Here is a 22,030-nt window from a genome sequence, read left to right on the forward strand (position 1 = left end):
ATAAGCGCTGGCTCAGATGGCAGGAGCACAGTGCAGGCACGCAGTTTAGTGCGGGCTTCTCCATGAAATGAGGTTTGCATGAGAGGCCCCTGTTTAGGAACAGCTTCTAGGCTTTGCTTTTAAATTTGAGCCCAGTTAGCCAGTAGGAGCCTTTCTTAGTAGGTATTTTCTTTCTCATGGTCCACAAAGGTAATATGGTTCACTATGTATTATATAACACTTCCCACAGGGTCTTGGGGTAGCATAATGTAATCAAATTCATTGGTATTTCTGTAGTGAAATGTATGACTCTTTCCATTAATCGAGATAAATGCAGACTATAAACAGGCTTGCATTAGTTTAGGGCAAGTTTTGGAATTAATTTACCAAAAACTTTAAATTTCCAGTTTGTCAGATTTTGGAATGGAAAATAAAGAGGATTTTGGCTTATATTACTTTTATTTTATGGATGAGGAAGCTGAGACCCTTGAGAGGGAATCTCATTTTATTGAAGGAAATACATTTTTTTGGCAGGGAGGAGTCCTGTTTTTACTTTTTAAAATTTTAATCCTCACCTGAGAATGTTTTTATTGACTTGAGAGGGGGGTGTGGAAAGGCGAGAGAGAGAAACATTGATGTGAGAGAGAAACATCAATCAGTTGCCTCCCATATGCACACTGACCGAGGGTCAAACCAGCAAACTGGGTATGTGCCCTGACCTGAAATTGAACCCACTACCTTCTGGTGTACAGGATGTCATTCCAGCCAACAGCCACACTGGACTGGTCCGGGTGAGGAGTACCTTTTTTAATTTAAGTAGCTATGATACTTCTTTGTAAGCTAAAAGATATTCTTTAATATATTTTTATACTTTTGTTTTCTTCCTAGATGTATATTATGTTAAATATTCGAGTTGTGCTAGTTGGACTGGAGATTTGGACAAATGGAAACCTGATCAGCATAATGGGAGGTGCTGGTGATGTGTTGGGGAACTTTGTACAATGGCGGGAAAAGTTTCTTATAACACGTCGGAGACATGACAGTGCACAGCTAGTTCTGTAAGTGATTTTTAAAAAAAATCCTCACCCCAGGAAATGCTCATTGCTTTTAGAGAGAGGGGAAGGGAGAGACACAGAGAGAGAGAGAAACATTGATGTATGTGAGGAGAGAACATTGGTTGGTTGCCTTCCATGCATGTCCTGACCTGGAATCGAACCTGCAACCTTTTGGTATACAAGACGATGCTCCAGCCAACTGAGCCACACCAACCAGGGCTGGTTCTGTCAGTGACTTTTTAAAAAGTACTATTGATGAGATGGTCAGAATATTAATTTTTGTTTGTTTTCTTTTATTAAGGTAACCTTTTCTTAAGGTTTTTGAAAATTTATTTAAATAAAGAAAACTTAGTTTCATACAGTAGGACAAGTGAGAGTATAATAATGAGACCTCTCGTCTGGGTTGAATTTCTTGTCACCTTTATCCCATGTCCTTCCTCTTTCTTGGATTTAGTTTGCTCTCTCGTTTTTATATGGCATTTTTTCTAGTTTCATCTTGCATGTGAAAAAATGTATTTCAAAGTCTCAGAACAGATTTAAAAATGATCTTATTTTGACCTCTGTTCATCCTAGGGCCTAAGTAACTCAGTCTTTCAGAGGTGTGTTTTCTAGTTTGTTTTGCAACTTTTTTGATTATTTGGATGGATATAAAATTCTAGGCATTAAATCTTTTTTTAAAAATATATTTTATTGATTTCAGAGAGAGGAAGGGAGAGGGAGAAAGAGAGAGAAACATCAATGATGAGAGAGAGTCATTGATCGGCTGCCTCCCGCATGCCCCCCACTGGGGATCGAGCCTACTACCCAGGCATGTGCCCTGACCGGGAATTGAACCGCCATCTCCTGGATCATATAGGTCGATGTTCAACCGCTGAGCCATGCCGGCCAGGCTAGTCATGAAATCTTTTTCCTTCAGAATTTTGAAGGCATGAATCTGTTTTCTTTTCATTTCCAGCATTACTCTTGAGAAGCTTTAAATCATTCTGATTCCTGATCGTGTGTATGTTGTCTTTCTTAATTTCTTCTTTTTCTCTGGAAACTTATAGGATCTTTTCTTCACTCCCAGGTGTCTCAGTTTTCTTGATGATAGGCTTTGGCGTAGGTCTTTTATCACTGATGTGCTGTGTACTTGGTGGGTAATTTCAGCCTTGCAACTGATGTCCTGTAGTTTTAGGTATTTTTCTCAAATTGTTCTGTAGATGATTTCATTCTCTTTATTTTTATTCTTCATTTCTTCTGGGATTCCTTTTACTTGGCTATTGAATTTTGGGTTTATCCTCTAATTTTATTATCTTTTGTCTCCTTTCTTCCCTTTGTTTTTTTGGTTTTTTTTTACTTTTTAGGATATTTTCTTAAATTTATCTTGTAAGCTTTTTATTGAATTTTTAATTTTTAGCTATCTTATTTTTAATGTTTAATAGATATTTTTACTCCCCTGAATATTTTTTATATAATCAAGTTCTTATTTCACGGATATAATAGTTTTCCTACTCTCTTTGAAAAATTACCAATATATGTTTTTAAAATTTTCTTCTTTTATATTGCTATATATATTTATATAGCAATTTCATGGTACCGTAATAAAACTTAAACTTATATAAATCACCTGATACAAGTACATTCCAAAAACTTACAGTAAAACCTTCACTTAAAATATGTAAACCATTTTATCTTTCTTAAAAGTTTTCTGGCTTGATAGGCTGGCTATTTGCAAAAAATGTTCTTTATATAATACGTTTGCCTCTCTCAATGTTGATGGTACTTAAAACTCAAATCTTTTCAGAGGAGAAATTTCCCTTGATTTTCTTTTGTTATGTGAGTTAATTTAAAGCAAGGTATTATGAAAATGCCACAGTGGTTTTTTATGGCCCTGTAATCACAAAGGCTTGGTCCTGACCTGTCTGTTATTTTTAGTAAAATTGCACCTGCAAGTATCCTCATACCAGTGAGTGTGCCATCTGGCTCACGCAAGGCCGAAAGGAACAGGCATCAAGCATACTCCCCATGCCTTGCCCAAGCACACCTACCAAGCTGTCCTTTCCCCTCTTTTTGGTCTCCATCTGTTGTGTTAGAGGCATTTCCCAAATGTCTGGTGATCTCTGTTTTTTTGTTTGTGCTTAAAATGGGGTACTGAAAAGCCTTTTGGAAACGTTGATAACATGAGCAGGGCTTGGGGACTTTGGAGTTCACTGTGTGGTGATCTGGCTGAAGTGTTTTCTTGGAAATCCCCTTATGCCAGCATCTCGAGTCCTTTTCTCCTGGATGGTTAGATGGCCCAGAGAAGGATTTATTCATTCACTTGAAAGATATTTGTTAGGTCTATAACCTAGGCACTGGGGCATAGCAGTGAACGTAACAGACAAAACTTCTTGCTTTTCATGGAGTCCATGTTATGGTGGAGGTGATTGGCCATAAATGAGATAAAGAAGTATATATATATAATATGTTAAATAAAGATAAGTGGTAGGGAAGAAAAAGTATTGGAGAAGTAAAGTTGAAATTTTAGGTAACATGGCAAAAGAAGGTCTCATTGAGAAGAAGACTTTTGAGTAAAGACCTGAAGGAGGTGAGGGAGTGAGTTAGGGGTATATTTTGGGAAGAGAGTTCCAGGCAGAGGGACTAGGTCCTGAGGTACAAGTGAGGAACCATATGGAGGCCACTGTGACCTTTCTGTTCCCTGTGTCCCCTGCCCTGCAGTCTCCATGTGCACATGTTCATTGAGTTTCTTACCTCTCACTAGAATTTTTGAATAAATAAATATAATGCTTTTTAGGGATATTTTTTATTAGAAGGTAGAAAAAATTTGGTTTGGTATCTAAAATGTATCTTCATTTTTCTAAAAGTGAATTTGTAATATTAATCTCATTCTCTTATAATAAAAGAGAGAAGACTTTATTGTATTCTAACTTTAAAATGCTATTTCACTTTGCCATTTCTTCCAGTTTTTGTAGGTTCTATCAGTCCAGTTTAAGATCACCTACAGATATAGGAGCAATGTGTTTCTTTTTCCCCCAAGCACTTTTTATGACTTTCACCTTTTCTTTTCATTTAGGAAGAAAGGTTTTGGTGGGACCGCGGGAATGGCATTTGTGGGAACAGTGTGTTCAAGGAGCCACGCAGGCGGGATTAATGTGGTATATTTTGTTCTTGATGTTCGCCTTTGGCCATCTTCATTAGCAGAGTATCAAGCATTTATTGACTTTCTACTTCATCCCTAGTCCTTAAAGCTATATTTTGGGTATTTAAGAGGGACAATGTAGAAATGGCAGATGGGTTGTTTCTCTAGAGACTGGATTAAGTATTTTAATATTTATTATGTGTTTGTTAGCTCCTCACTTTTTATGGATGAGGAAATACTCTATTTAAGAAAATTAAAATAGAACCAGAATAATCTATTGGTACTGAAGTATTTGATCTGTTGCTTAAAAGGTCTGTCTTCATCATCAGTGTTGAGTCACACGAGTTTCTTATTAGACTGAAATGTACAGGGACTGATGTTGGATGCTTGATTTATCATATAGGCCGTCAACATTGTAGTGATAAATTTCCTTTTGAGAAAAAAATAACCTTAGAAACAAAATGTATTCTTTTTGCTCAGAAACCTAATTAATACCTTCTTGTATTTGAACAGTTTGGGCAAATTACGGTGGAGACATTTGCATCCATTGTGGCTCATGAGTTGGGTCATAACCTTGGAATGAATCATGATGATGGGAGAAATTGTATTTGTGGAGCAAAGAGCTGCATCATGAATTCAGGAGCGTCGTGAGTAATTGAATTCTTTCTTATTATTTTTAATATGGTTTTTAGATCAGCGTTTCTTAAACTCTCTGGGTTATACTCACGTCCATGTTGAAAAAATAGGAAAAAATATTCCTGGCCCCCCTGAAATTAATTACATGATTCACCAGTGACAAGTCTGTTCTTTAATTGAATAAATAATTCCATAGAGCTTTCAGCAAGAAACATTTATGTAGGCACAAGTATGTAGCTACACTCTTCTTTAAACCAATTGACAGACCAAAAGATATAAGAACATGGAAAAATTTACACCTGTATTAGAAATCAGGGAAGGGTTTCTGCTAGATTCAGTGCAGGTTGGAATAGAGATTGAAGGACTGTATGAAGAATTTACTCACAAACCCCTGGAGAAAGCACTGCATTGTCACTGTAAGTAGAAGAAATCCTGACATAGTCCTTCTAACATCTCCAATTTTGTAGATAAAGGTGGGAGGCAAGACAGAGAAGGAGAAAGAAGAGTTAACAGTTACTGAACTCTTTGTATATCAGGCACTGTTCTAAGCACTTAAAAGGTATTAATCACTTAATACTCAACAACCTAATGAGATGTAGGTGCTTTGTTATCTCTGCTGATGAGGAAACAGGTCATACATCTAAGGAAGTGGTGAAGCTGGGATTTGAAATCAGGAAGTCTGAGTCCCGTGCCTGTGAACCCCTTCCTTTGCCATGGTTCAAAAATAATTGCAGTTGAGGCTCTAAGAGTGAAAAGGAACCATTGAATTCTTGGGCTTCCTTTTGATGCAGGGTTGTCATGAGGTACAAGGTTCCATCCTAATTTAGTAGGCAGTTGTGCTAAGCAGAGAGCTGGACGTAACCACAGTGTGTATGTGGAATAGAAGCTGAGCCAGAGGAAAAATTAGATATGAAAGATGTTCACTGTTAAGAAACACAGATGAAGATGTCATGTGGGGAATACCCACGGCTCCAAGGATTTACTCCTTTTCCTAGTTTCCTCAGCACCTGGGGCACCGAAAGTATAAAAACTGTTAGCCAGCGCTTTATCTTTAGATATGAGAATATCATTATAATTGCATCCTGGTATAAAGGCAGGATTTACTGCAGAATTTATCTCTTTTTGAGCAAATACTAGGCTGAAAAATAGGTATGGAAGAATTAGAATAGCACTTATGAAAAAACTATACTAAAAGAAATGTAATTATATTCACAAGGAAAGTCATGCTTGTAAAAGATTTTCTGTAGGAAAGAGAAGTAAATTTAGTGTTTGCTTTATCTGGCAATGAAGTTGAGGAAGACATAGATTCAGGGAATAAGAAATAAATAATTAACAACAAGATAAAACAGAGTAATGAAAGGAGTGTTCAGAGGAAGGAATGTCATGATACAGTGCTATAGTGGAATTTAAAATGGTATGAAGCAGTGAAGAGTGGACCTATACTTCATTCACTCATCAAATATTTGTTGAGCACTATGTGCCAGCCTTTGTTTTAGGCACTCGGAATATCTCAGTGAATTAGATAAAGACTTGTCCTTTATAGAGTTTACATTTTAATGGGGGAAGACAAAGGCTTAACATAATAAATACATCAATAATAGGCCACAAACCACTATAATTATATACAGGAAACATACCTGCAGCAAAGAGACTCAAAATAAGGCAAAAATGATTACTTTTTATTTGTGAGATATGTAATCATTAACAAACATTTGTCATAGTTGTTTATTTTATATTATTAAAATATATAATATGAAAAGCACCTTAAGGGAAAATGGTCCCATATTTAGAGAAAATTTTAAAATCTCTTTCTTAATCATTGACAGATTACATAAACGAAACACATATAATATGTAAGCAAAAGTCTGGAGGAAGCTTTTTTTGAAAAATTAAAAGTTTATTTGGATAATGATTTGCAGACCAGGAAACGTAGCTAGCCCTCAGTATGAACCAAAAATATTTTCCAAAATGGGTGGGATAAGGCAAGGCTTATAAAGGCAAAAATTGTAAGGAGCTGGCGATCAAAGATGGGTTGCCAGGGGAACAAGACTGTAGACTTGCATTGTTTGTTTTCTGATTGGTCAGGGCAACTGTACTTTCAATGGTTAGCTGACTCAGTGGTCAAGTAAGTGGGGTTTGAGATGAGAACAATAGGTAATATATGATTAAGCATTTATGAACATCCTAGTTTCTACCCAGGCCTATAGTCCAAAAAGGCTGTTTTCTGTCTTTTTTTTTTTTTTGTTAATCCTCACCTGAGGATATTTTTTCCATTGATTTTTTTAAGAGAAAATGGAAGGGAGGGGGAGAGACAAAGAAAAAGAAACATTGACATGAGAAAGACACATCAGTTGGTTGCCTCCTGAACAGGGGATAGAGCCTGCAACAGAGGTAAGTGCCCTTGGCTGGAATTGAACCCCCAACCCTTTAGTCCGCTGGCCGACCCTCTAACCACTGAGCAAAACTCGCCAGGGCTGTTTTCTGATCACACAATTACAGTACAGGGAGTATTATTTAGCAGTGATGCAAGGAGTATGGTTTAGCAAACAATACAATCAACACAAGGAGTGCTGCTTGCTCTGTGGGTGGTTTCAGAGTTATGCTTTGAAAGCAGCTTCAGAGCTCAAGCTGCAAAAATCCAAATATTGGGCTGCAAATTATGGTGTTAAAGTTCTGATAAGTCCTCAAGATTATAGAGATTTAAATAAATATTAGTATGGTTGATTTAATAGATAAAACTGTAACTATGCAGAAACAGAACATAAACCTTCATTTCAGGTGTCCCGTTGACCATATATTGTCCCAAAAACAGACATAATTTCCAAAAAGCAGAAACAGGGCAGGTCTCATTCTTTGACCAGAGATTGATAAAACTAGATATTAATAACAAAACTCTCTAAATGAGTTGATAATTTTAAAACGCTCTCCTAAGTAAACCTTGTGTCAAAGAAGATACCTGAAGTCCAAAGTTATTATAAAGTATTTGGAAGGTAATGGTATTGTGAATATTACATTTAAAATTTACTGCATATTCAAACAAACATGAATATAAGATGATATCAAATATCAGGTGATCTACCATTTTCCCTAGAGAAGAGCTGCAAAGAAGTTTTTTTTGGCTAACTTAAAAATATAACCTTGTAGGGATATAGAAGACATAAAGAGAGGGAATGTAATTGGCCCTTGGAGAGAGAAATGGTAGCTATAGGAGAGACTGACCCTGTAGGAGTTGAAATAGAGGGAAACTGCCAACATAGGGTGACCTGATGGAGAGGGATCCAGAGGAGTTAATCGGCCTTATTCTCCTACCGACTTCTTGCCTCTGCCAGTGCCTCTTATTGGCTGTGTTTAATTGGCTACAGTCCATATAAGTCAATCTCCACTAAGCGTGGAGCACAGTGGAGACAGATGGGGATAAGATTTGTCAGTCCTATTACTTTATCTTGTTTTGGAAGTTTCAGTTCTTGCATTGAATAAGGAAAAGATTTAGGAATAAATATTTGAAAAGGGGAGCAGCTCAAATGATATGATTGTCTAGTTTTGAACAGCAAGGGAATCAATTAAATAGTATTAGAAATATAGTTATAAATATATAAAATAAACAGATTCCCAATAAACCAGTTATAACCATTTTGAGAAATGTGAGGGATAAAACCTGTCTTATTTGTTCAAAATTCAAGGTATCTCAGCATCCACTTAATAGGAAATATGTAGGACTTGTTAAAGAAGACAACAGAAGTTTACTGACAGAATATGTAATTTTGGTAAAGGCAGTGTTCTTTTATGAGATGACTAAATATTGGAAATATATCTGTCTTCTTCAGGTAAATTCTTAAATTTAATGCAATTTCTATCAAATTCCAGATATTTATATGTTTCTTTCATTCTGGAAGTTGACAAAAACAATTTAAAGTCAATTTGGAAGAATAATTTTGTGACAATAGTGAAGATAATATTGAAAGAGAAGACTCCTGAAGAAGGTGTTTCATACTAGGTGTTAAGATGTTTTGGGATTGCACAATATTAAAGCAAATGCATAATCATATCAATGAATTCATAGTCGAAAACTACGAATTAGTAAAGTGACATTTTTAAAGACAAGATTGAGTAGCAAGGTAGTATGTGAGCTTCTACATATTTTATTGATCTTGTAATAATAGTTTTAAGTTAGTGTAGTAAGTTAAAATTAACAAGGACAAAAAAGAAGAATGTCCTGTTTATACTTTACTTATCTTCTGGGTCAGAGAGATAGCTTGTAAGTATTAGATAAGTGTAAGCATTTACTGTTTGCAAATGTTCACCACTTGAGCTTCTTTCTTTATTTGTTCTTTTGTATATGAAACAGAAATATGTTGGGCTTACAGGATTGAAATGGGGCATGGCTCAAGCATGGTATTAAGTTAGAAGGTATTAAAGAGACAGTTGGGACTAGGTGAAATTGTGCAAGGAATGAAATATCAGAATTTCATTGCTCTAGGGGTTAGTACAGAATCACTTTAGAAACGGTTGGCTGACATTGGGTCTGTAGCAAATACAGAGATTCTTTGAGGCTGTGGTCTGAGGCTGTACATGTAATGGCTTGGTCTAAAAAGACTTCTAATGAAGGCACGTTAATTTCTATATCTAGAAATACTAAGTTTTGGAGAGTGAAAGGTTTTCTACTTTCCAAAAAAGAGCATAAGTGAGACTTTCACTACTGAATGAAGGGGAACCTGCTTCTCTTAAGGAAAATGTAAACTGTCCTGGAGAGTACCTTGCACTAACTCCCACTTTGAACAGGGACAGACTAGGCATAGTACAGATAGTGTTGGATCGACAATTTAAGATTTGGTGGGCCTCATTAGATGGATGGCTCTTGACTATTCCTAGATGAAATGGACTTACTTGCTCCACCAGTTAGCAATACATTTCTTAGATTTATTAATGGTGGTGTTTTCTGTTGCATAGTCTTGTGTGTATGTGTTTTGTTTGTTTTTTAATCAGAGAAAGCCTGCTCTGCACCCTAAGTTTGCCTTTTACTCTGTGACCTTTATCTTTGATTCTGTTTTCTTATTGATGATTGCTTCCAATCAAAGCTATGACCCATGCCAGCTTTCTGATCTCTAACACCCCCATCAGGTTGAGCAAAGCCATCTTTTTATTTTTCTAAAGGATTTCTCAGTCCGAAAACCCTTCTGGTTTACTCGACTCCACTGAGCCTAGCTGCAGGAAGGGAAGCACCATGGATAACTCTTGCTGAGTCTTATTCTGGTACAACTTGTGATATATGAAAACATTTTTATAGTGAAAAATAAAACTTACAGAGAATCTAGCTAAACAAATGTAGAGCTGAACACATTTTTATAAAGTGAACACTTGTGGAGCCACCCAAGGCCAGTCACGTAGCAGTTCTCAGAAATCCCTTTTGTGATTTTCCCTTTCATACCTTTGCCCCTAAAGTTAACCATTACCCTGATTTTTATGATAACAATTTCCTTGCTTTTCTTTACAGTTTTGCCACTTGTGTATTCCTAATTACTTTAGTTTTTGAGCTCTAATTATGGAATAGATTAGAGTTAATAAACAGAATTACAGTAGTCCCCCTTATCTGCAGTTTCTCTTTCTGTGGTTTTGCTTTCTGCTGTTTCAGTTACCCAAAGTCAACGACGGTGCAAAAATATTAAATAGAAAATTCTAGAAATAAACAATTCATAAGTTTTAAATTTTCACTGTTCTGAGTAACTTGATGAAATCTCACACTATCCTGTTCCATCCTGCCTGGGATGTGAATCATCCCTTTGCCCAGCGTATCCACTTCATCTCATCACGTAGGCGTTGTATCATCTCACATCATCATGAGAAGGGTGAGTGCAGTGCAATAAGATATTTTGAGAGAAAGGAAGACCACATTCACATAGCTTTTATTACAGCATATTGCTATAACTGTTCCATTTTATTATTAGTTATTGTTTTTAATCTCTTATTGTGCCTAATTTAGAAATTAAACATCATAGGTATGTATGTGTAGGAAAAAATTTAGTATACGTGGAGTTCAGAACTATTCACAGTTTCAGGCATCTACTGGGGTTCTTGAAATGATAAGGGGGGACTACCGTGTACAGTATGTTTCCTGTTGATGTGGCTTTTTAAAGTTGTCATTGTGTTTGTGATGTTTCTGCATTCTGATGTAGGTAGCTGCAGTACATTTTCATTTTTGTTGCTTCCATCTTTCTTTGGTTTGATGGTTGCCACCTGGGATTTTAATTTCCCTGTACTTTTGAGTTGCACCTGAGGAAAAAAAACGTAAAAGGGAGGAGTTGTGGGGCACTGTCCATCATAACTGCTGAAATCAAAGGTGGGTAGAAGAGATGTGCCATGGGGTACAATAAGTGCCTACTACCTACCTCACCAACAATTGATATTATCCACTTTAAACTTCAGTAATAAGTTGGGTATGTAGTGGCATTTTATTGTGCTTTTACTTTGCATTTTCCTGGTTACCCATGAGATTAGATTAGGTCAGATTGCCTATTCATATTTATGGGCCATTGGATTTTTGCGTGTGTGTGAAGACACTGGTCAGTTTCTCCCCAGTTGTTGTTATTATTATTTTTTGTTAATCTTTACCCAAGGATATTTTTCCCATTGATTTAGAGAGAGTAGAAGGGAGTGAAGGAAGGGGGATGGGAGGGTAGTAAAGGGTAAAGGGGGCCAAATATATGGACATGAAAGATGATTTGACTTTGGGTGGTAGGCACACAATCCAATATACAGATATGTATCATAAAAATGTATACTTGAAACATATATGATCCTATTAACCAATGTCACTCCAATAAATTTAATAAAAAGATAAAGTAAAATTGGAAAAAATAAAGTGTTTTGGCTCTTTGTGGCTTTCTATGCAAATTTTAAAATTAGCTTATCAAGTTCCACAAAAAAGTCTTTTTGGGGATTTGATTGGTTTTGTATTAAATCTCTAGATTAGTTTGGTGAAAAATTAACATATTTTCAGTATGGAGTCTTCAAGTCCATGATCCTCTTTAATTCTCCTTATTAAAGTATATATTTATTTTCTGCCCTGCTGGGTGGCTCATTTGTTTGGAGCCTAGTCCCATACACCAAAAGGTTGTGGGTTTGATTTTGGCTCAGGGTACCTGCCTAGGCTGCAGGTTCAATCCCTAGTCAGGGCGAGTATGGGAGGCAGCTGGTCAATGTTTCTCTCTCACACTCTGTTGCTCTCTCTCTTCCCCCCTTTCTCTTTCTCTAAAATCAATAAACATATCCTTGGGTAAGGATTAAAAATATATGTATTTTTTCTCTATAGAGATTTAAATTTCTTTTGTTAGTGTTATTCCTATACTTTATATTTTCAAACGCTATTGTAAATAATCTTTTGAAAATTCATTTTCTAATTCTTTATATAAAGATAAAATTGGCTTTGTATGTTTATTTTGTATCTAGAAGTCTTATTGCACTCTTATATTCGTTTAGAAGTGGTGGATTTGTATAGATTACAATTAGAGACTCAAGTGTAGGAATACACATATGTCTTCAAAATTCCTGTGGCTATTGGCTGATTAATATACTCTTATAGAAAACATTACTGATTATGTCCTACATGGCAGGCACTATACTAACCACATAAAGGTCAACAATAGGAGATAAAAAGAAATTACAAACCTCTGTTTAACTGAAGTCATCTTTGTCAAACAATTATTACTTACTCGTTTCACATTTCCACTTGATGTCTGTTAGACTCAAATTCCTGTTTGTCTCTCCTAACACCTGCTCCACCCACAGTCTTCCCCATGTCAGTAATGATAACTTTTTCCTACTAGCAGTTCAGGACAAAAATCTGAGCTGCTGTTTTTGTCACATTTTTCTTAATGGCTGTTTCTTTAAAAGATATAAATAATCCAAACACTTCTTACTGCTTCCACTGCTGTTGCGCTGGTCTGTCATCACCTGTTAAGTGGGATTCTGCAGTAGCCTTCTGCATGGTCTTCCTGGTTAACACAGTAGCCATGGTGACCCGATTCAGATCAAGTCGCTTCTGCCCAACACTTTCCATTGTGTCAGTCTCTCCCTTCTCCCTCTCCCCAGTCTCCTTTTTTCCCTCATAGTAAAAAGTCAATTTCTTACAATGACCTATTCCCACTTGTGCTGATAGGTTGCACATTACTTACTCTTTCACTGACTCACTCCACTCCAACCCTTCTGGCTTCTTTATGTTCCCTTGAGCATGCCAGGTGGGCTTCTACCTTAGCATTTTTGTACTTGCTATACCTTCTCCCTGTCATATTTCCCTGCCCCAGATAGCCAGTTTCAATTCAGTCGTCGCAATGTTGGAAATGCCTGTCCTGACTACTCTTAAAAATTGCAGTTGCTTCTCCCCCTATACAGGTCATCCCCTTCACCTCTTCACTTTTCTCCCCAATGGCACTTATCTTCTAATACACTATCGAATTTACTTATTATGTTTATGGTCTCACTCACTAGAATGTCACCTTCACAGAGTGGGGATTTATGTCCACTTTATGTACTGTTTTTTTTATCCCTTAACTGAGAAGAGTGCCTTGAACATAAGAGATGTTTAACAAATACAGGGGTGAGCAAAAGTAGGTTTACAGTTGTGAGTACATGAAACACAGAGTTTATTCTTGTATTATTATTTATTATTGTATTATTTATTTGTATTACAACTGTAAACCTACTTTTGCCCATCCCTGTATTTGTTGAATGAATGATATTGTACAAAAAGACTCCTCACATTATTCTTAAACAGAGAGTAGCAAGAAAAAGAATAATAAGGAAAACAAGTAGTGTTATTGTAAAAAATCTTGTGCCATGCCTTTTCTTTCTGGTGAGTCAAAATATTGTCTCTTCCTTTTTTAATAGACAATTGACCATTTATGTTCCTTCTCTGCCAGTCATTCTGTTAAAATCCCTCAACTTCCCACATTCAAAGACCTTCTGTTAAGGAGTAGTTAACAGTACCAAAATGTTCTAGGCAGACTGCCTTCCATTCCCATGAGCCTAGAGCCAGGTCTATCTACTTCTCTGGAGATTTTGGGGCAGTTAGCAAAGAAGAGTGTAAACTGTATACCCAGGGGACGAAGTTTCACAGAAAGGCTCTGTTTCTTAGATTCCTGGAATGTACAAAGACTCAACATAGATAGGAATGCTTCCCCCCAAACTATAATGCAACAGTTTTTATTCACACTGCTACTTTTGGCAACATTGCTCAAACTGATGAAAAAGAGATTCTTTTAGGGCACCAAATTCCCCTGATAAAATTTTAGGGCGACTTGAGTTTCTCAGAGATTCTTGTTGTATATATGGGTGTTTTCCCCACTAGTCTTCAAAAGTAAAAATAGCCAGTGAGATTATATGAAAATATTCTATAGTTATTGAGTAAAACAATAATTAAAAACCCCTCAAAATGTAGAACACATCAAAATTGCTTTTGTTTAAATCTCACATAGACAGCTCAAGTTGGACAGTTTCTAGAAGCCCATCTAGCCTTCAGAGTATGAGCCATTGTTCTCAAGATTTATCCTGAAAGGCATTTAAACCTCAAACTGTAGCTGAAATTCTGCACTGTGCATTCTGCTTCTTGACTGCTGTAGTGCATCCTAGTCAGTGATAGTGAGGGGAACATGTGAATGTTATCCTGCAGAGTGAAAAGAAGACTGGGGAGACATATAGCAACCTCCAAATATATGAAGACCTTTTATTGTAGAAGATAAAATGCAACCTAACTCTGGATAGGACTAGATAATTTTTAAGGTCTCTTCTGATGAGATTTATGATTTTGTATTTCAATGTGATTGTTTGGAAGATTTTTTCATGGAGGTATAATATATTGTAACCCAAATAGTAAGTATTATATAATAAGTGAAATAATGTTTTATATTTATTAGAAATAGATAATAATTCTCATTTCTCTCTATTTTGGTTAGCTTATTTTCTGCTGTTTTAATATTCATTTCTTGTTGGTTGAAGACATGACTTAAAAATTTTCTAAATGAATAATTGCTATGACATGAGCTTTTTTCGATGTTTATTATAGAGGTTCCAGGAACTTTAGCAGTTGCAGTGCAGAGGATTTTGAGAAGTTAACTTTAAATAAAGGAGGAAACTGCCTTCTTAATATTCCAAAGCCTGATGAAGCCTATAGTGCTCCTTTCTGTGGTAATAAATTGGTGGACCCCGGGGAAGAGTGTGACTGTGGTACTCCAAAGGTCAGTTTAATTTTTGATTTTTGCTTTGTTAAATTACCTCAAGAGTTTGCAAAAAAATAAAATAGCTTGCTGTGTGCAACTCTGGCGTGAGAGCTAGAGTAAAATTTAGTGGCAAAAAGAGGATTGGCATTTTGCTTGTGGAGACATGTTCCTGGGATTGGTCATCTTCTCCTTCCCAGAATATAACTAATGGTGTCAACTGTTTTGATGTCAAGGAAAGCACCATGTTTATTCTTGTGTATTTTTCCTAGGTTCTACCATTTCTGTTATGGTTATTGTGTCATTTATTTGTTTTAAAGAATGAATTGATTTTTCAGTTGGCTCTGTACTTACAAGCTTTTACATGCTGGCACTGCCATTGCAGAAATATTTATTCAGTCGAACTCATTTTAATAATAAATTGAAGCTGACCCATTCTCCAGAGTCCTTCATTAGCAAAGTTGTTGGTACTGAAATTAATATTCTCTCTTCATTAACCTCTAGTTTACCTACTAATCTGTGGCTTTGTCACACCTGTTGCCTACCCGTATTGCCATAAGCCCATGCTCATCTTTATTATTATTGTTCTATATCTTAGCCGTTCTCCTCTTCAAATGACCTACTCAGGCTCTTTCCTCCTAGGCCTAGCATTAAATTTTAAAGAAATTTGTTCATTTGTGTGTAAGCTTCACTAAATTCTCAGTCTTTTCCACAAGTTCTTCTTCGTCCTTACCTGACCACACCTGGCTTTGCCAGTAGACTTCACGTCCTAGAAAGGCTGTGTATATTTTATGATGAAATTGTGTTGGGTCTTTATCACACTGTTGCTTCATGTCAGGGACTTCTCATTGTTTTACATGGTATAATCCTCAATGTTTTACATGTTTAAAATCCTATAAATAGTAACCCAAACAAATTGATATTTTTTATTTTCTTATTTTCAAAGGAGGAAAATAAGATATGTTTAATAAGATATTTTTAATTTCTAAATTAACATTACGCTGTTAGGATGACCAAACCCTTCTCCTTTCCAGACATTCTCAGTTCTTTATCCTTACATATTGTATGTTTTTAAAAAAAATTTATTTTTTAAAAAAGTATATTTTTATTGTTGACAGAATTACAGATGTCCCCCATTTCTCTCCTCTTTCCCCCCTCTTCCCAGCCCCTACCTCACCCCAAGCCTTCACCACACTATTATCTGTGTCCATAGGCTATGCGTAGAGGTATATAAATTGTTCGATAATCTCTTCCTGTCCCCCACCCCACTCCTCTGAGATATGTCAGCCTGTTCCATGTCTCCATGTCTCTAGATTTATTTTGTTGGTCAATTTATTTTGTTCATTAGATTCCATAAATAAGTGAGATCATGTGATACTTGTTTTTCTCTGGCTTATTTCACTTAGCATAATAACTCTCTAGGTCCATCCATGCTGTCTCAAAGGGTAAGAGGTCCTTTTTACAACTGCATGGTATTCCATTTTGTAAATGTACCACATCTTTTTTATCCACTCATCTACTGTTGGGCACTTGGGCTCTTTCCGGATCTTAGCTGTTGTAAATTGTGCTGCTATGAACATAGGGGTGCATATATTCTTTCTGACTGGTATTTCAAGATTCTTAAAATATATTCCTAGAAGTGGGGTCAGTGGTTCAAAAGGCAGCTCCATTTTTAGTTTTTTGAGGAACCTCCATACTGTTTCCCATAGTGGCTGCACCAGTCTGCATTCCCACCAGCAGTGTACTAGGGCTCCCTTTTCTCCACACCCTCGCCAGCGCTTGTAGTTTGTTGATTTGTTGATGGTAGACATTCTGACAGGTGTGAGGTGATACCTCATTGTGGTTTTAATTTGCATCTCTCTGATGATTAGTGATGTTGAGCATTTTTTCATGGTCTATTGGCCATCTGTATGTCCTCTTTGGAGGAGTGTTTATTCAGGTCCTTTGCCCATTTTTTAAATTGGATTGTCTTCCTTTTGTTGTTGTATGAGTTCCTTATATATTTTGGAAATTAACCCCTTATCAGATGTATCATTGGGTAATATGCTCTCCCATACAGTAGGTTCCTTTTTCATTTTGATGATGGTTTCTTTTACTGTGCAGAAGCTTTTAGTTTGATGTAGTCCCATTTGTTTATTTTCTCCTTTGTTTCTCTTGCCCTAGGATATGTATTGGTGAAAATTCTGCTAAGTGAGATGTCTGAGATTTTACTGCCTATGTTTTCTTCTAGGATTTTTATGGTCTCACGACTTACATTTAAGTCTTTTATCCATTTGAGTTTATTCTTGTGGATGGTCTAAATTGGTGGTGTAGTTTCATCTTTTTGCATGTGCCTGTCCAATTTTCCCAGCACCATTTGTCCAAGAGACTGTCTTTACTCCATTGTATGTTCTTGTGTCCTCTTTCAAATATTAATTGACCTAATGGAGTGGGTCAATTTCTGGGTTCTCTGTTCTGTTTCATTGATCTATATGCCTGTTCTTGTGCCAGTACCAGACTGTTTTGATAACAATGGTTTTGTAATATAGTTTGATATTTTGAATTGTAGTATAGTTTGATAGTAGTATTCTTTGACTGTTTGGTAGAACTCACTTGTGATCCCTCCAATTTTATTCTTCTTTCTCAAGATTGCTGTGGCTATTTGGGGTCTTTTTTTATTCCATATGAATTTTTGGAGTATTTGTTCTAGATCTGTGAAGTATGCCATTGGTATTTTAATGGGGATTATGATGAATCTGTAGATTACTTTAGGTAGGATGGCTATTATAATGATGTTAATTCTTCTAATCCATGAACATGGTATATGCTTCCACTTCTTTGTATCTTCCTCTATTTCTTTTTCCAATGTCTTATAATTTTCCGAGTACAGGTCTTTTACTTCCTTGGTTAAGTTTATTCCTAGGTATCTTACTTTTGTTGTTACAGTAGTAAATGGGGTTGTTTTTTAGTTACTCTTATTGAGAGTTCATTATTGGTGTATAGAAATGCCATCGATTTTTAGATGTTAATTTTGTATCCTGCTCCTTTACCGAATTCATTTATTAAATCTAGTAGTTTTTTGGTGGAGTCTTTTTTGCTGTGTACAATATCGTGTGATCTGCAAATAATGATAATTTTACTTCCTCCTTTCCAATTTGGATGCCTTGATTTTTTTCTTCTTCTCTGATTGCTGTGGCTAGGATTTCCAGTATTATGTTGAATAAGAGTGGTGAAAGCAGACATCCTTGTTTTGTTCCTGTTCTTAAGGGAAATGCTTTTAGTTTTTGCCCATTGAGTATGATGTTGGCTGTAGGTTTGTCATATATGGCCTTTATTATGTTGAGGAATGATCCCTCTATTCCCACTTTGCTGAGAGTTTTTATCAAAAATGGGTACTGGATTTTGTTGAATGTTTTTTCTGCATCTATTTATATGATCATGTGATTTTTATCTTTCATTTTGTTTATGTGATGTATCACATTTATTGATTTGCGAATAAGACTTCCATCTTTAGAATAAGTCCCACTTGGTCATGGTGTATGTTCTTTTTAATGTATTGCTGGATGCGATTTGCTGACATTTTGTTCATCAGCATCTGTGTTCATTAGGGATATTGGCCTGTAATTTTCTTTCTTTGTAGAGTCTTTTTTGTTTAAAAAAATATGTTTTTAGCCTGGCTGGGAGTGGCTCAGCTCTTGAGCATTGACCTTTGATCCAGGAGATCATGGTTCGATTCCCAGTCGGGGCACGTGCCTGGGTTGCAGGCTCGATCCCTGGTGGGGGGCGTGCAGGCGGCAGCCGATCAATGACTCTCTCTCATCATTGACGTTTCTGTCTCTCTCTCTCCCTCTCCCTTCTTCTCTCTGAAATCAATAAAGATATTAAAAAATACATATGTTTTTATTGATTTCAGAGAGAGGAAGGGAGAGGGAGAGATAGAAACATCAATGATGAGATGGAGTCATTTATCTGCTGCCTTCTGCATGCCCCCTACTGGGGATCAAGCCTGCAACCTGAGCATGTGCCCTGACTGGGAATCAAACCATGACTTCCTGGTTCATAGTTCAATATTCAACCACTGAGCCACAGAGATTAGGCTCTTTGTAATGTCTTTATCTTGTTTTGGAATTAGGATAATGCTGGCTGAATAAAAAGAGCTTGAAAGTATTCCTTCCTGTTGACTTTTTTGGAATAGTTTGAGGAAGATAGGTGTTAGTTCTTTGAATGTTTGGTAGAACTCGCCTGTGAAGCCATCAGTCCAGAACTTTTGTTTGCTGGGAGTTTTTGATTACTGCTTCAGTTTCATTAGTTATCAGCCCATTCAGGTTTTCTGATTCTTTCTGATTGAGTTTTATAAGATTGTATGCTTCTAGGAATTTGTCCATTTCACCCAGGTTGTCCAGTTTGTTGACATATAGTCATTCATAGTATTTTCGTAAAATCCTTTCTGTTTCTATGATGTCAATTGTTATATCACCTCTTTCATTTCTGATTATATTTATTTGGGTCCTCTTTCTTTGTTTCTTGATGAGTGCGGCTAAAGGTTCATTGATTTGTTTGTCCTTTCAACGAACCGGCTCTTGGTTTCATTGATCATTTGTATTGTGTTTTTAGTCTCTATGCCATTTATTTCTACCCTGATCTTTATTATTTCCTTCCTTCTACTTTTTCTGAGCTTTTCTGTTTGTTCTCTTTCTAAGTCTTTAAGTTGTAGTGTTAGATAGTTTATTAGAGCTTTTTCTTGTTTTTTGAGGTAGGCCTGTAATGCTATCAACTTCCCTCTCAGGACTTCTTTTGCTGTGTTCCATAGATTTTGGGTTCTTGTGTGTTCATTTGTTTCCAAGAAGTTTTTTATTTGTTCCTTGATCTCATTGGTAACCCATGCATTGTTTAATAACATCCATGTATTTGAATGTTTTTGAGGTTTTTTTTTTAATTGTACTTGTTTTTTAGTTTCATGCTACTGTGATCTGAGAAGATGCTTGATATGATTTCAATCTTCTTGAACTTGTATAGGCTTGTTTTTTTGTCCTATCATGTGGTCTTTCTTTGAGAATGTTACATGTGCACTTGAGAAGAATGTATGTTCTGCTGTTTTAGGATGGAATGTTTTGTAACTATCAATTAGATCCATCTGATCTAGTGTGTCATATAAGGCTGCTGTTTCCTTGTTGACATATTTTTGTGTTTTGCTTCTTCCTCTTGACTGTTTAGTTCACTGCCAAACTTATTGAAATAGTCTATATTTGCTTCTTGAGCTTTCACACTATAAAATTACTCTTTAAGAAATAAAACCCCTCTGTCTCAAATATCATAGCTTTTTTTTCTTGGCATAATAGTTTCAAATAGTAAGTACACTGAAAATTGTCCTTTCATAGCTTTATTTCCTCCATAAATTTTCTAACGTCTTTTTTCAGTGGTAATCATTTTTATAAGCTTAGTGTGTTTCTTTTCAGATTTTAGACTATACATTTATAATACATATAAATATGTACATTTATAAAGAATTGCGTTTGGGCATTTTATTTTTTTACATAAATGAAATCAGACTTAATATGTTATGTGCAGAGTTGTTTTTCTATTAATTTATCTTGGAGATTTTTCCTTGTCATTGTATTATGTAGATATAATCTTTTAATCTGCTAATTAGTGTTCCAGTATAAAGATATCATTAATGGACACTTGCTGGCTTCAATTAGTATTTTTCTGTTGCAAACAGTATATCCTTGTACAATCCTCATGTATATACAAGTATTTCTCTAAGATGATTACATAAAGGTAGAGTTACTGAATTGAAAATACTGTGTTATTAATTTTATTAGAGACTGCTGAATTTTATTCAAAAAGGCTGTGCCAATTTCTACTTCTACCAACAGTATGTCATGGCATTCAGCGCCCTCCATAGTCTTGCCAGCACAGGATAATAAATGTTTTCTTAATTTTGATGGGTGAAAAATAAGAAGATACTGTTTTCTTTATATCTTTCATTGACTGAAAAATAATATCAAATAGGTGCTTTATCACCGAAAAGGATTTATTTGGGAAAAATAATGCGTTGCAACCCAGTGCATGCAGACATGGCTAGCCACGTGTACACTCTGGCCTGCATGCCACAGTGGAGGGGATATTTATAGAAGGGAAAAGGAAGTTAGAACCATAGAGCTTTATTATAAACATAGATTTCTTCCTAGAGGGTTCTCGGGATTACATAGAGTGTGAAAACTTCCATAAACCCTAGCTCCTGCCATATACCCCCCCAACTGATTATGTTTGCTTAAAGTTCCATCTAGTCTTTATCACTTTTCATATGCTTGTAGACCACCTACAAAATTTTCTTCTTTGAATTATTGTTTTATATCCCTCATCAGTTTTTATGTTGGATTGTTGATTCTTTTAAATCTATTTTTAGTAACTCATGTATTTTAGGGGAAGTCCTTTGTTGAATATGTTCTAATATTTCCTCTCTGTCTGTTGCTTACCATTAAGCTTTTTAAAAAATTAATCAACATTATTTCTTAAAGCAGTTTTAGGATCAAAGCAAATTTGAATGGAAAGTACCTAGAGTTCACATATACTTCCCCCATTTCCTACATCCTGCAGCATAGTGGTACATTTGTTACAATTGATGGCTCTACATTGACACAAAATTATCACCCAAAGTCTGTAGTTTACATTAGAGTTTATTCTTATTTAGCTTTTTATCTCATGTATTTTCATTATATTGAAATGTAAAACTTAAATGAAGGCAAATTTATCAATTATTTTTCTTAAGACTTTCTGAATTTTGTATTTTGACCAAGATGATCATCATAGCCTCTATAATTTCTAATAGCAATTTTTTAAATTAAAAAAAATATATATCTTTATAGATTTCAGAGAGACGAAGGGGAGGGGAAGAGAGAGAGAATCATCAATGATGAAAAAGTCATTGATCGGCAGCCTCCTGCATGTCCCCCACTGGGGATTGAGCCTGAAACCTGGGCATGTGCCCTGACTGGGAATCAAACCAGGATTTTCTCAATGGATGAGCCACACCAGCTGGGCTCTAATAGCATTTT

The 22,030-nt window shown here is 35.9% G+C and overlaps 1 protein-coding gene across 1 annotated transcript in view; it reads left to right on the plus strand.

Annotated features, from left to right (window-relative positions):
• Positions 1 to 22,030, plus strand: part of ADAM9 (ADAM metallopeptidase domain 9) — a 101,267-nt gene that overhangs the window by 31,133 nt on the left and 48,104 nt on the right. Inside the window, exons 9-12 of the mRNA XM_081129348.1 lie at positions 868 to 1,037; positions 4,087 to 4,168; positions 4,666 to 4,799; positions 14,843 to 15,014. Coding sequence (XP_080985474.1) covers positions 868 to 1,037; positions 4,087 to 4,168; positions 4,666 to 4,799; positions 14,843 to 15,014 — 558 coding nt within the window. The remainder of the gene's footprint in view (positions 1 to 867; positions 1,038 to 4,086; positions 4,169 to 4,665; positions 4,800 to 14,842; positions 15,015 to 22,030) is intronic.

This window comes from Miniopterus schreibersii, assembly GCF_964146895.1.
Source record: "Miniopterus schreibersii genome assembly, chromosome: 2".
Classification (NCBI taxonomy): Eukaryota; Metazoa; Chordata; class Mammalia; order Chiroptera; family Miniopteridae; genus Miniopterus; species Miniopterus schreibersii.